Genomic DNA, 13845 nt, shown 5'->3' on the forward strand with positions numbered 1-13845 from the left:
ACAGCACAGAAGTGGATGTATGGTGGCCTGGACAGCAATGTTTTCCTGCAATATCTGGCCTGGGTCACATACCCTGTCGTCCTCATCACCTTCTCAGCTGGCTTCACTCAGATACTCGCTCCGCAGGCTGTTGGTACGATCAAATACAAGAATCGACATGTACATGTTAACGCAATTTTCCATTCCACAAGTTCTTCAAATAGTTTGTCACTTATGCTTTGCTCGTACATAAGTAACTATTTAACTATCCTGTGCTACTCTAGCGATTGAAACATGATCATGTTAGTAGTTATCTTTTGATTGAATAATTGTTGAGTGATCCATAACCCCAAGAGTCTCTTCTGTTTCTCAATTCGACGTTATCCATCACAGTGAGTTAAGGAATCCTCCCACCACACTCCAGCACTGCAGTGCTCCCGACCCCTGTCCTTGCCCCATCATGTCTTATTTGCGACGCATTGCATCCCTTCTTCACAGAGTGTCGCACTGTCTTCCTGCTCCATGTAATGTAGATGAAAGACAACTAAGTAACGGTGCCTGAACCCTCATGCAGAAGGCAGGCTGTGCTTGTGTGGCTCTGGTGTCCTGTTGTTTTTGCAACATAATTATTTATTCTTTCATTGAGGTCACTTTTATGTGCAATGCCTTGCCATTAAAATTTAGCAGGACAACTTACTATATAGTCGGCACGGTGGTCCAGTGGTTAGCGTGTCAACCTCATAGTGCAGAGGTCATGGGTTCAATCGCGGCTCCGGCCTTCCTGTGTGGAGTTTGCATATTCTCCCTGTCACGTTCTGCCCGAAGCGATAACGACCGCTCCGTGCAGAACAAGAAAATAAAGAGTTGGATCCCCGGAAAACAGACAACGAAAGAATCTTGTCAAAGCAAAGAGTGTCTTTAATGACAAAAACAGAAAGAGCCCGACAGGGAAAAAACGGTAACACAAAACGCTGGTCAAATAAGGACCGGGAATGACAAAGAAGGAGACTACAACTGAAAACGCTCGCGGAAAACAAGACGACGCGAGGAGGGCCTGAAATGGCGGAAATACGATTAATACAAAATCTTAGAAGCTAAACGCGAATAACAAGAGTAATCGGCCGTAAGGCAAAAAGGCAATGGGTCAAATGACAAAAAGCGAAATCGAGCGCGAGAGCAATATGGCACGGCGTGGAATTCTCCGGCAGCGAGATGACTGTCGGAGTCTCTTAATAAAAGAGGGTAATCAGCCCGAAATTACGGACAGGTGTGCAGATGGCGGGGGAGAAAACCCGCCACCTGCTGGCGGACACGCGACGTGACACTCCCCGTGCCTGCGCGGGTTTTCTCCGGATACTCCGGTTTCCTCGCACATTCCAAAAACATGCTTGGCAGGCTGATTGAACACTCTAGTCTAAATTGCCCCTAGGTGTGAGTGTGAGCGCGGATGGCTGTTCGTTTCTGTGTGCCCTGTGATTGGCTGGCAACTGGTTCAGGGTGTCCCCCGCCTACTGCCCGAAGACAGCTGGGATAGGATCCAGCACCCCCGTGACCCTAGTGAGGATAAATAGGATCAGAAAATGGAGAGATGGATGGATGGATGGAACTTACTGTATATAAGAAGAGGAAATTACAAGTTCGAAATACCTATGGTACTGTCAATATTTTCAGTGCGAAACACATTGATTAGATCACGTCATTAAAAAATGGCCAAAGAATAGGAATCTCAAGTTTTTTAGTGTTTTGTAAATTAGAATTCAAATTGATTTCCCCTGTCCTACTAGTATTTGAGAAATTCATTACTATATTCGACCACTAAAAGTACTGGAGGAACTGAAAAAGCAAGTCAGTAAACATTTAAAACGTGTTAGCACAACCAATAATCTGATACCATTTCGAATTATTTCATTTTTTTTGTGAAATACAATACAATACAATACATACAATACATGCTGATTTATATAGCGCTTTCACAACACATAACAATGGTACAAAAATATCCATCAATTCATGTATAACAATATTATGTTAATGAGCTTCTATGTTCTAGTACAGTTTTTTTCTTTTTTCACCATTTACAATTGCAGACATGTAAATAGATTTTGGAAATTGCCAATGCTTTTAATTCGGGGCTGTGGCATAAACATTAAATTGGGTTAAAAAAAGGAAGGTAGACATTGATTCTCATGAACAAACCACATCCGTGACATGACACGCATGCGTACAAAACATGACGTCAGGTGCCATACACAGAAAACATTGTTACATTGCACAATGTTTACAGAAGTAAATGTGGTCCCACATGTCGTGGCTCATTTCAGAATCACAGAGAAGTGAGGCGGGAGGAGGTCGAAATATTTTGGGGAAATGAGCGGAAGCTCCTCGATTTCCTTATTCCATTGAGATTTCTACTAAAGGTGGCCTCATGTCGCGTGAAACAAATGAACAGTCTGTGTGAATGAATTTAACAGCGAAATCACGGCTCTGTCTGATAGCTATTTTTTTGAGAAGTAGCCTGGAGGCAAGATAAATACTTACCTTCAGATTAAAATGTGTCACATTACATACAGTCACTTTAATGATGGCGTCTACTGTAAAAGGTGGATGTTTCTCTTTTTTTTTCTTTCCACTTTCTCTGCACACTCCAGGTTCAGGTATTCCAGAAATGAAGACCATCTTGCGAGGAGTGGTGCTGAAGGAGTACCTCACTTTCAAAACGTTTGTGGCAAAAGTCATTGGCCTAACCTGTGCTCTGGGCAGTGGAATGCCGCTGGGCAAGGAGGTAACAATTACACACTGCGTGACCCACACTTGTCAGCCCCGAAGAACAAAACTTTGGTCAAGCCCAGTTGTTATGAATTGACATCGGGCACAGTAGAAACAGTTTAAGAGCACCTGTTGTTGGTGTGAATACGCACGCATCTATCTGACTCGTTTAGTTTAAAAACTCATGGGATGGGTCACCATTGTGGAAGGCTTGTGGAAAACGTATCCCCTATTCGATTGTTACAATTCACCTCTATGTGTCGGCCTATAACAACTTTTCAAACTTTTGTCAAAATTGTTGATGAAATCTTTTTGTAAGGCGCAGCATTACCCTAGATATGTACCCTACTTTCCAGTCTCCCTGTAGCATGAATTACAAATGATTCACAAGTGGCACACCGCTGGCACATATGCTCAGGTGCCAGTCCACAGAAATGAGCGGGGGACAAGTTGAAAAACTCTTTCACGAGAGACGCAGTGGGAGGCAAAGGGATGCCTGGTATTATATGCAACGCGGTTATGCAGATTTTGTTTATCTTATGAACAAATGCATTGGTGCATGCATGACTACAATAACATTTTGTCGATTTTGAGGAATTTGGAACGAAGAAAAGTGTGTTTCTTGCCTGAAGACTAAGCGGTGCCCCCCATAAATATTGGAACAGTAAGGCCGATTCTTTTATTTTTGCTGGAAAATTAAAGCCCCCCCCGCACCCCCCACCCAAAAAGAAAAACCTGGATTTGGTATTCTTCTTGTAACTCGTGTTAACATCCTCCTGATATAAGAGTGAATTTTTATGTGAACAGTGGATTGTGATACTTTCAGGTCTAAAAATGTTTCTGTCATTGTGTTCCTTGGTCTAGCGCATAGGTGTCAAACTCAGGTCCTGGAGGGCCACTGTCCTGCATGTTTTCCAAGTCTCCCTGTTGTAACATACCTAATTCAAATGAACAGGTTCAATGTCAGGCTTCCACAGAGCTTGCTGATGAACTGATCATTTGAATCAGGTGTGTTGCAACAGGGAGACTTGGAAAACATGCAGGACAGCGGCCCTCCAGGACCTGAGTTTGACACCTATGGAGCAGTTACTCTAGCCATTCAATGCCCGTCACCAAGAACACAAGGGGTCACTTTCCTCTTAATGACATGCCATATGATTGTACTGGCTCTGCTCAATGTATGTGCAATGGCTGTGACAGATTTTCAATCTTCGGTCAGTGCCACAATTGCTTGCATTCCATGTTGGTGACACCTCCAGCTATTACAAATGTAATCTTCACTGGCAAAACCCGCATGAAAAATTGAGCAAAGACATTGTTTGAGCACTCACACAACTCGGCGCGTACAAATCGGGCACACCTTGCAATACGTTTGTTCACATTGGATTCAAACAGGTGTTGTTGTTCAAGTTGTCTAAAAACCAAATGCAAATACCTGAAAATAAAAGAAAGCTGATAAGGTTGATCTCTTGTCTCATTTCTTTTATGTCAAATCCAAATGTCAGTCTTCAACAAATGTAAAGGAATTTGCATTATTGTTCCAATCGTTTTAGAGACAAGAACACTCTACTACAGCAATACTGTAAACTGCCTCATGCCATTTATTTTCTGTATTGAGTGCAGGCTCTTCCTTTCTCGATTCATACTCATGCTGTCATTACTTCCTTTATATATATTCTTCTTTCTGTTTGTTTATATATATATATATATATATATATATATATATACATATATATATATATATATATATATGTATGTGTGTGTGTGTGTTTATATACACACACACACAAAAGTCTTATAACTGTGCCTTTTTCCTCTCCAGGGTCCATTTGTCCACATTGCCAGTTTGTGTGCAGCGCTCCTCAGCAAATTCATGTCTCTTTTCGGAGGAATTTATGAGGTATCTTGTCGATCTTAATCTCGCTAGTCACAAAATATATGTTTAGACAGTTGCAGATACAAGACATTTGCTGTTTGAGCACTTCTTAGTGCAGTAGTCTTGCCATTTTTAACCCCTATCAACTGTATCTTTTAGTCTTTTCAGGGTCAGCGGTTCTTACGGTTGACAGTTGATAATGTTATCAAGTTACAGGTTATCATTATTGGTGCATTGGTTAATTGACTATACGGAAGACCCTACTCAAAATAAACTTTGCTTGAAGTGAATAAATATATGCTACAAAAGCAGCATAGGTTCGCACTCACCACGCTCCACTGTGTTTCAAATAAATGGGCAAATAGTGTTTTAGAGTTGATCAAACAATGGCGTTATAGTTTATCCTGTCAATTTAGACTACTGATACAAATCTGAAATGTGTGAATATTATTTTTCCGGGTGAGTTTAATGAGTTTAGCCCGGAGAAAATTCTAAAAGTTTCTGTCAGTGCAAGAGCAACTGTTAAAAAGCCACCGCTGAGCAGCAAGCATGTATTTGAAGCTGCTGGTGTCTCATGTGTCCTCCAAATGTAAAGGCTTACAGTGAATTTCTGCCACCCGAACTAATCTCGCAAGGAAACATCTTTGCAGTGGGATTAAAAATACAATTCCATTCCAATTTTATTCACTGATGAATTACCTGTTACTTTGAATGGTCCAGATGGATGGGCTTTCGGATGGTTGCTGGCTGGCCATTATGCTGTATCCTATACAAGGCTGCAATGTCAGCAAGGATTTTTTGGGGAGTGATGTTTTGCACTAGAATAATGAGGAACAGGATGTTTGGCTCAGGAGGCTGCATCCAAGGCACTTGCTGCAGAAAATTCCATCAAAGCTGTGGCCATAATAGGAGAAAACCGTTATGGTGCAGCCGCCATCATCCCCTGCCATTAACTCTCTTGAGAATCTGTGGAGCGTCGATAAAATGGAAGCTCGATCAAGGGTGGTGGTATACCTCCAAGAAACAACTCTGGGCGAGAATTCTTGCGTCCTCAAAGGAGATGCAGGCAGAAACCATTCTATGGATAATAGTTGTTAAGGTGATATCAAAGAGAGGTTCCAATGTCTTTATCTTTATGCAATGACAGAAATACGTCAGATATTTTCTTTTGTTTACCATAATAATCTAGAAAAATGTACATCAAAAACTGACTGGAATTTGCAATAACCATTTGTGTCGTGTGTGCATGTGCGTGCGCGTGATTCAGAACGAGTCGAGGAACATCGAGATGCTTGCAGCAGCCTGTGCAGTGGGAGTTGGTTGTTGTTTTGCAGCGCCAATAGGAGGTGAGTTGCTTACCAAACGTGCAGGAAATCGATAAAAACCTATAAAGATTCAATGTAAAAATTGCTAAACATAGCACAAAATCACCTCTGATACCACTGCTTTGACTGCACTTGCTATACTTTCTTGGCTGGCATCAAGCTGACGGTTTGATGACTGTTACCCTGCGTTGGCCATTTTACAATTGACACTTCATGTTTACACCGTAGCTGATCTTTATGACAGTAATTACAATCAAAGTAGTTGCTTTAAATGCCATACTCAAATTTAAACTCATGTCATGTATGAAGTCATTTCATCGTGTCGCTAAACTGATCTCTCATGATGTGGATGGGCATTGTCTGTTTTGTTTTCAGGTGTGTTGTTCAGTATTGAAGTAACATCCACATTCTTTGCTGTGCGGAACTATTGGAGAGGTTTCTTTGCTGCTACCTTCAGTGCCTTCATCTTCAGAGTGCTCGCTGTTTGGAACAGAGACGAAGGTAAGACAGAAATGAGTGTATTTACTCATCAAGCGCAATAACGTCATTTGTGGCTTATAATGGTTTATTTTGGAAAATTTTTGTTTCAAGGAGCCAATACAACTTAATATAGCCAAAGACTTATAATATGTTTTTTTTTTTTTTTTTAAGATACAGTATAGGTCGACACAGGAGATGTTACTCAGCCACTTTGAAAGTTTGAGGGTACCAGCACATTGCTTGTGTGCTCATGTCACAAGACAACACAATGATGCATTTTCAGATATGCATTTCTTGAAAACTATTTCAATGCCTGCCTGCAACGCGAATCATACGACTTCCTACTTGAAAGGCTTGGACTGTATTGTATATATCATATAACATTGAAAGGAAACAAATCTTTCAATGTTACATCTTCTCATTTGCATACAAAACATTGGTATGCAAATGAGAAGCATTGAACAGTTCCAGGCGGCTAATCTCATCATCGAAAGTGACTCGGAAGTTCAAACCCCCAGCCAGTTTAATTATAGCGTTGTTATTTCCTCTGCTGATGGAAAAGAATCAAGATGGCACACATAATGAGCTGAACTTTTCTCACACTTTACCTTCAATTAGGAACCCACATGTACACCGAATATTGAACTGCATACAATAAAGAGAGATTTTTGTTTGTTTATGTATTTAATTGCTGCTGAACATTTTCTTTATATATATGATATACAGTATAATATGATATATATATTTTTTTGTTTGTTTGTTTTTCATTTTCAGAGACCATTACAGCCCTTTTTAAAACTCGCTTTCGGCTCGACTTCCCATTTGACCTCCAGGAGCTTCCTGCTTTTGCTGTCATTGGGTGAGTTTGGCTGGCTCACAAAATACAATATGTTACTACTTGCATATTTTATTTGGAAGTAAAGTATTGTTGATGGTCAAAATCAGTGGATTCTTTCTTTCAATTATTAAGTATTTGCTGGTTTTGTTTCTTTATTGATCTCATTTTCATTGAAAGCAAAATATTTCACAATGTTTTCCTTGGGCGGCTCAGTGGCCTGCTGCTTGATGACGTGACAAGTATGAACATACCTGTACATGAGCAGATTACTGAAGTGCTGAATTTGAGTGAATGAAAACAGAAAAAGGACTGCTTTTCAAAGATTGCTCAACTCCAGACAATCCAAGTTCAAACCAAATCCTGCATAAACTCAAATAATTGATTTTAATTTTACCCATCCAAAGTCCTATGATCTACACATGCTTATTTTACATATTTTTACATTTTTATGTGCAGAAAATGTATGTATGGATAAATTCGACCAAGAAGAGTGGTCAAACATCCATCCATAATTATGTCACAAGTTTTGAGTGTCTGGACAAAGCCCGGACAGAATGAGGATTCCAAAACTGTAGACACAGAGATTAATTATATTGATTAACAAAAATGCAAGACCGACAAAGTACAACGATGGACGCTGGGAACATGGAACCAGCAAAAAGCAAGAACAAATGAAAAGCACTTGCAAAAGGCAATGAACGAGAGAAACAAACATTTCTTATCAATTTAAAGGACAAGAAAATTCAATACACAGAGAATATACAACAAGAATACATAACAAGGAAAATACAAGAACCAAAAACTATAAACTAATGAGGCAAGGCATTGACGCAAAAATGTCATGAATATCTAGGAAATTAAGCACTTGCTCAGAGAGTCGGGATAAGTCTAATAATCTCACAGCCTATTGTCAGCGTGGCTTGCCTTTTAAAGCAGACAATGAGGCCAGATTCGAGACAGGTGCGACTCGTGAGAGAACTCCCACTCTCCAGCTGGAGACTGCGAAAACAAAACAAACAAGACAGGATATTTACAAGAAGCTTTTGATGGTCGAGGTGAAACTTGATTAGGGTCATATAACCAAATGTTAGTGAGGGTGTATGGCTACATTCGATTTGGTATGTATGATTTTGGCCTTGTGAGAGAAAATCCTCAATAATTTAAAAACTATTATTATTTTTTTAATTGATCAAGATACATTGTATAATCAAATAAATCCACTAAAATCCCAAGATTAATTCTCAACTCAACTGTATTTCTAGAGAACTTTCAAACAGCCATCGCTGCATACAAAGTGCTGTACATGGCACAACTAACATATATACAACAATAAAGCAATAAATCAGTAACAAAGATGGTAGAAGGCACCAAACAGTTATGACAAGAATACTAAATGGGCACAATACTGAAATTGGAACAAACTCTTCATTTCAACCTGGTCCTACCCTGTGGTTAGTGGTTGCGATACTGTTCCTTTCTCTATTTTTATTTTATTTATTTTTTCTCCTCACCAAGGAATCATTCCTTATGAGGGCACTCTCTGACACTCACCTATCATCTCTCATGCATGTCCATCTCTCATTGCAGCATTGCCAGTGGTTTTGGTGGAGCTTTGTTTGTGTACCTGAACCGTCTGATTGTCCAGTTCATCCGGAATCAAAAGGCCATCAACAGATTCCTCATGAAAAAGTGAGAATCACACATTATATCATGTCAAAAGCAAAGCCATTTTCTTTTAAAAGTCCCAGGTTTTCACATCTTTCTCATTGTTAGAAAATTGTGGGAATTTTCGGCATTCTGTGCACAAGAGGCTCGTGTGTGAAGTAACAAACCAGACTCTTTTCACCTTGCTCCAGCTCCTAATTTTTGTCTTAAATGTCGTGAACATTTTTTTTCCTCTACTCCCAAACCTAGCTTGTTTTAATAAATGTCTATCTGTACGCTTATAATAATACTAGCTGGTTCGCCGCCCTCCGGGCGGCTCATCAGCCGGTTCCTGCGGAAGGCTGGTAAGGTGGTGGTTTGCCGCCCTTCGGGCGGCTCATCAGCTAGTTCCTGCGGAAGGCTGGTAAGGTGGGCCTTCGGCCCACAAAAGTGTTGTTGCTTGGTTCAACTTTTTGTTCATCTTCATTGCTTATCGCGAAAATAAAGAGATGTTTAGCTCTACTAAATAACTAACAATTTTATTGCAATGCTTGTGGGTAGACAACATTTTTTCGCTAAGATGCCCGCGCGATCGTAGTGAGCCACTGCCTGAGCGGCGCAGTGGCGGCGCGCAGCGGCGCGGTGAAGTAGGTACGTTTTGAAAAGGGACAGACGGAAGGACAGACCGCGTGTGGGACGACGCGCAATATATATATATATATATATATAAAAAAAAAATAAAAATCCTCATCTCACCCCTCGGGTGGTGTCCGTCCCTCATTCAGCTCGGGTCCTCTACCAGAGGCCAGGAAGCTTGAGGGTTCTGCGCAGTATCCTTGCTGTTCCCAGCACTGCACATTTCTGGACTGAGATGTCCGATGTTGTTCCCGGGATCTGTTGCAACCACTCATCTAGTTTGGGGGTCACTGCCCCGAGTGCTCCGACCACCACAGGCACGACTGTCACCTTTACCTTCCAGGCTCTCTCCAGCTCCTCTCTGAGCCCTTGGTATTTCTCGAGTTTCTCATGTTCCTTCTTCCTGATGTTTCCATCACTTGGGACCGCTACATCCACTACAACGGCTTTCCTCTGCCCTTTATCTATGATCACGATATCTGGTTGGTTCGCCATTACCATCTTGTCAGTCTGGATCTGGAAGTCCCACAGGATCTTCGCTCTGTCATTCTCCACCACCTTCGGAGGTGTTTCCCATTTTGACCTTGGGGTTTCCAGTCCATACTCCGCACAGATGTTTCGGTAGACTATGCCAGCCACCTGGTTATGGCGTTCCATGTAGGCTTTCCCTGCCAGCATCTTACACCCTGCAGTTATGTGTTGGATCGTCTCAGGTGCCTCTTTGCACAACCTACACCTTGGGTCTTGTCTGGTGTGGTATATCTGGGCCTCGATGGCTCTGGTGCTCAAGGCCTGCTCCTGAGCAGCCAGGATGAGTGCCTCTGTGCTGTCCTTCAGGCCAGCCCTCTCTAGCCACTGATAGGACTTCTTGAGATCAGCCACTTCAGTTATGGTCCGGTGGTACATCCCGTGTAGGGGCTTGTCCTCCCATGATGGTCCCTCTTCCAGCGCCTCATCTTCTGTTCCCCATTGTCTGAGACATTCTCTGAGTACGTCATCCGTTGGAGCCTTCTCCTTGATGTATTCATGGAGCTTGGATGTTTCATCCTGGACAGTGGCTCTCACACTCACTAGTCCCCGGACTCCATCCTTTCGGCTTGCGTACAGTCTCAGGGTGCTGGATTTGGGATGGAACCCTCCATGCATGGTTAGGAGCTTTCGGGTCTGAACATCCGTGGTCTGAATCTCTTCCTTTGGCCACCTTATTATTCCTGCAGGGTATCTGATCACTGGCAGGGCATAGCTGTTTATTGCCCGGGTCTTATTCTTGCCATTGAGCTGGCTTCTTAGGACTTGCCTCACTCGCTGGAGGTATTTGGCCGTAGCCGCTTTCCTTGTTGCCAGTTCGAGGTTGCCATTGGCCTGTGGTATACCAAGGTACTTGTAGCTGTCCTCAATGTCTGCTATTGTTCCTTCAGGGAGTGAGACCCCTTCAGTGCGGACTACCTTTCCTCTCTTAGTCACCATCCGACTACATTTCTCAAGCCCGAATGACATCCCGATGTCGCTGCTGTAGATCCTGGTTGTGTGGATCAGGGAATCTATGTCCCTTTCGCTCTTAGCATACAGCTTTATGTCATCCATGTAGAGGAGGTGACTGATTGTAGCTCCATTTCTGAGGCGGTATCCATAGCCTGTCTTGCTGATTACTTGGCTTAGGGGGTTAAGTCCTATGCAGAACAGCAGTGGGGATAGTGCATCACCTTGGTATATGCCACATTTGATGGACACTTGGGTAAGTGGCTTGCCATTGGCTTCAAGTGTGGTTTTCCACATCCTCATCGAGTTCGCAACGAAGGCTCTTAGGGTCCTGTTCACCTTATACAACTCCAAGCATCCAGTAATCCATGTATGTGGCATCGTGTCATAGGCTTTCTTGTAATCAATCCAAGCTGTGCACAGGTTGGTACGTCGGGACCTGCAGTCTTGTGCAACTGTTCTGTCAACCAGGAGCTGATGTTTGGCTCCTCTGGTATCTCTACCAATGCCCTTCTGTGCTTCGTTCATGTATTGATCCATGTGTCCACTTATCTTAGCCGCAATTATGCCTGACATGAGCTTCCATGTTGTGGAGAGACAGGTTATTGGCCGATAGTTGGATGGGGCTGCACCCTTTGAGGGATCCTTCATGATCAGGATGGTTCGCCCTTCGGTTCGCCATTCTGGGTGAGTCCCATCCCTCAGCAGCTGGTTCATTTGTACTGCTAGGCGCTCATGGAGTGCTGTGAGTTTCTTTAGCCAGTAGGTGTGGACCATGTCCGGGCCTGGTGCTGTCCAGTTCTTCATATCTGAGACTCTTTCCTGTATGTCTGCCACTGTTATGGTAACTGGGTTCTGTTCAGGGAGGTTGCTGTGCTCCTCTCTCAGGGTCACCAGCCATTGTGCACTGCTGTTATGTGCAACCTCCTTCTCCCATATGCCTTTCCAGTACCTTTCAGTTTCCAGTCTTGGTGGGTCAGCTCTGTTGTTAGGACCCTGCCACTGAGCGTACACTTTCGCAGGTTGTGTTGCAAACAGCCTGTTTATTCGTCTGGCCTCATTCTCTTTCGTGTACCGCTTTAGGCGACTGGACAAGGCTTGGAGCCTTTGTTTGGCAGTTTCGAGTGCTTCAGGTATGGTCATCTGGATGTACCTCTCGGGTATCGGCCTTTTCATCACACCTCTCTGGGCCTCCGTTAATTGACTCACATCTTTCCGGGCCGCCTTGATCTTAGCCTCCAACCGCCTTTTTCATGGTGGGTAACGTATCTCATGGCTTCCATGGTTGCTCTTATAGCCCAGAGTCTCCAGGATCACTGATGCTGAAGCGTATATCAGCTCATTGGTTTCTGTGATCGTTACGGTAGGGATCGCCCTCAGTGCTGCATTCACACTTTCTATGAGACTTTCAGATGGTACTTCACATAGCCGTTGTAATCGGTTTCTAGGTTGCCCAGCTTTCATTCTCGCCATGATCTTAGCTTTCAGGTCAGTTGCTGCCTCACTCAGCATTTCATTCATTGGGGCTGGCCACCCAATCTCATCATCTGCATTAATTGGGGCTTGCCTCCCAATCTCTTGTATGACCTCCTCCTCTGATCTGGCAGCCTGGGGCCCTTCACCATGGAACCTGCGTTGTACCTCATCAATCTCAAGTTGTGACAGCAGTTGCCGTTTGTGGATGTTGGAACACTGAGCTACTAGTTGTTTCGCGGTCAACCGTGACTGTGGGTTTCGAAGTAACCATTTAGCCCACATTCTCTGCATGTAACCCCTCTGACTAGGGTTGCTTGAGTAGTAGCATTCCAACAGAGCCATGTTATCGCATCTCGCCCATCTCCGCTTTGTTCCAGTAGCCCAGTAGTATTTTTTTTCATCAAGGTGCTCTGGTTCCCCAGCACCTGACGCAGACCTTGTTTGGCCGGGCGACGTCTGAGCCGGCATGTCATTCGTCTTATTGTCTCTCATCATTGTATGAGGTAGGCATTAGCGTGAAGGATCTTGCCCAAGGACCCACACTGGATGGTGTTATGTGCTCATTTTTGCCCCAAGCGGGATTCGAACCACCGTCTCCCGTATGCCAAACCGATGCCTTACCAACTGAGCTATCCAGCCGCTATATATATATAATATATATATATATATATTTATTTATTTATATACTTATTTTTGTGATGATGATGATATTATTATCCTTCAATTCTTCAAGCGCCTTACTTATGCATGTTTAGAGCGCGGTGATTCTCCTGTCTAGTCTTTTAACACACCCACCGATGTGTCCTGGATTGTGGACTTTTCCTCTGACTGACATGAATGCTTTGGAATCTATTTCACACTTCAAATATGAGGTTGACTTGTATATGGTTCCGGACGTTATGTACTGATCTTACCCAGTGATGTGGAGACGGTGTGAAGAAGCATCTGTATTTGCATACCGTATTTCATAAATACAAAGTAGCAGTAACAATCAGAAGAAGACTGTACTTCTTCCTGAAAGTAGGGCTGCGGCTATCGAATATTTTGCTATTTGAAAATCCTACTGAAAATTCTCTTGAATCAGCTATCTGGATAAAAAAATAAGAATAATATGATTTTTTTGTGCTTGGTTATAGATATTGTTTTTCATAGTTGGATAATAAACATGTTGTACTTATATTTAAACTGTGCAGCCCACTATTTTGCTCTCTAGAAACATTTTTTAGAATTTAGATAAATCTCTCCCCTGAAATTTTGGCCTATGAAAGAAGTGTCGCGATTTTGTCAGATAAATTTATTGTCAGCTGATTTATTGAAAAGTGATCGGTAGGATCAGCAACTGTGTC

The 13845-nt window shown here is 42.7% G+C and overlaps 1 protein-coding gene and 1 long non-coding RNA gene across 6 annotated transcripts in view; one reads left to right on the forward strand and one right to left on the reverse strand.

Annotated features, from left to right (window-relative positions):
• The window catches only part of clcn2c (chloride channel 2c), a 106031-nt gene that overhangs the window by 40090 nt on the left and 52096 nt on the right, over positions 1-13845 (forward strand). For all 5 annotated transcript variants that reach the window (XM_052078869.1, XM_052078870.1, XM_052078872.1 and 2 more), the window contains 7 exons: positions 5-133; positions 2628-2761; positions 4568-4645; positions 5889-5967; positions 6322-6447; positions 7201-7285; positions 8852-8953. In XM_052078869.1, coding sequence (XP_051934829.1) covers positions 5-133; positions 2628-2761; positions 4568-4645; positions 5889-5967; positions 6322-6447; positions 7201-7285; positions 8852-8953 — 733 coding nt within the window. The remainder of the gene's footprint in view (positions 1-4; positions 134-2627; positions 2762-4567; positions 4646-5888; positions 5968-6321; positions 6448-7200; positions 7286-8851; positions 8954-13845) is intronic.
• LOC127609313 (uncharacterized) lies at positions 7667-8944 on the reverse strand. Its single transcript, XR_007964532.1, has 2 exons — positions 8816-8944; positions 7667-8263 (listed from the first exon to the last, which is right to left on the reverse strand). It is a non-coding gene; the product is annotated as an uncharacterized LOC127609313 (long non-coding RNA).

Source organism: Hippocampus zosterae, chromosome 10, assembly GCF_025434085.1.
Source record: "Hippocampus zosterae strain Florida chromosome 10, ASM2543408v3, whole genome shotgun sequence".
Taxonomy (NCBI): Eukaryota; Metazoa; Chordata; class Actinopteri; order Syngnathiformes; family Syngnathidae; genus Hippocampus; species Hippocampus zosterae.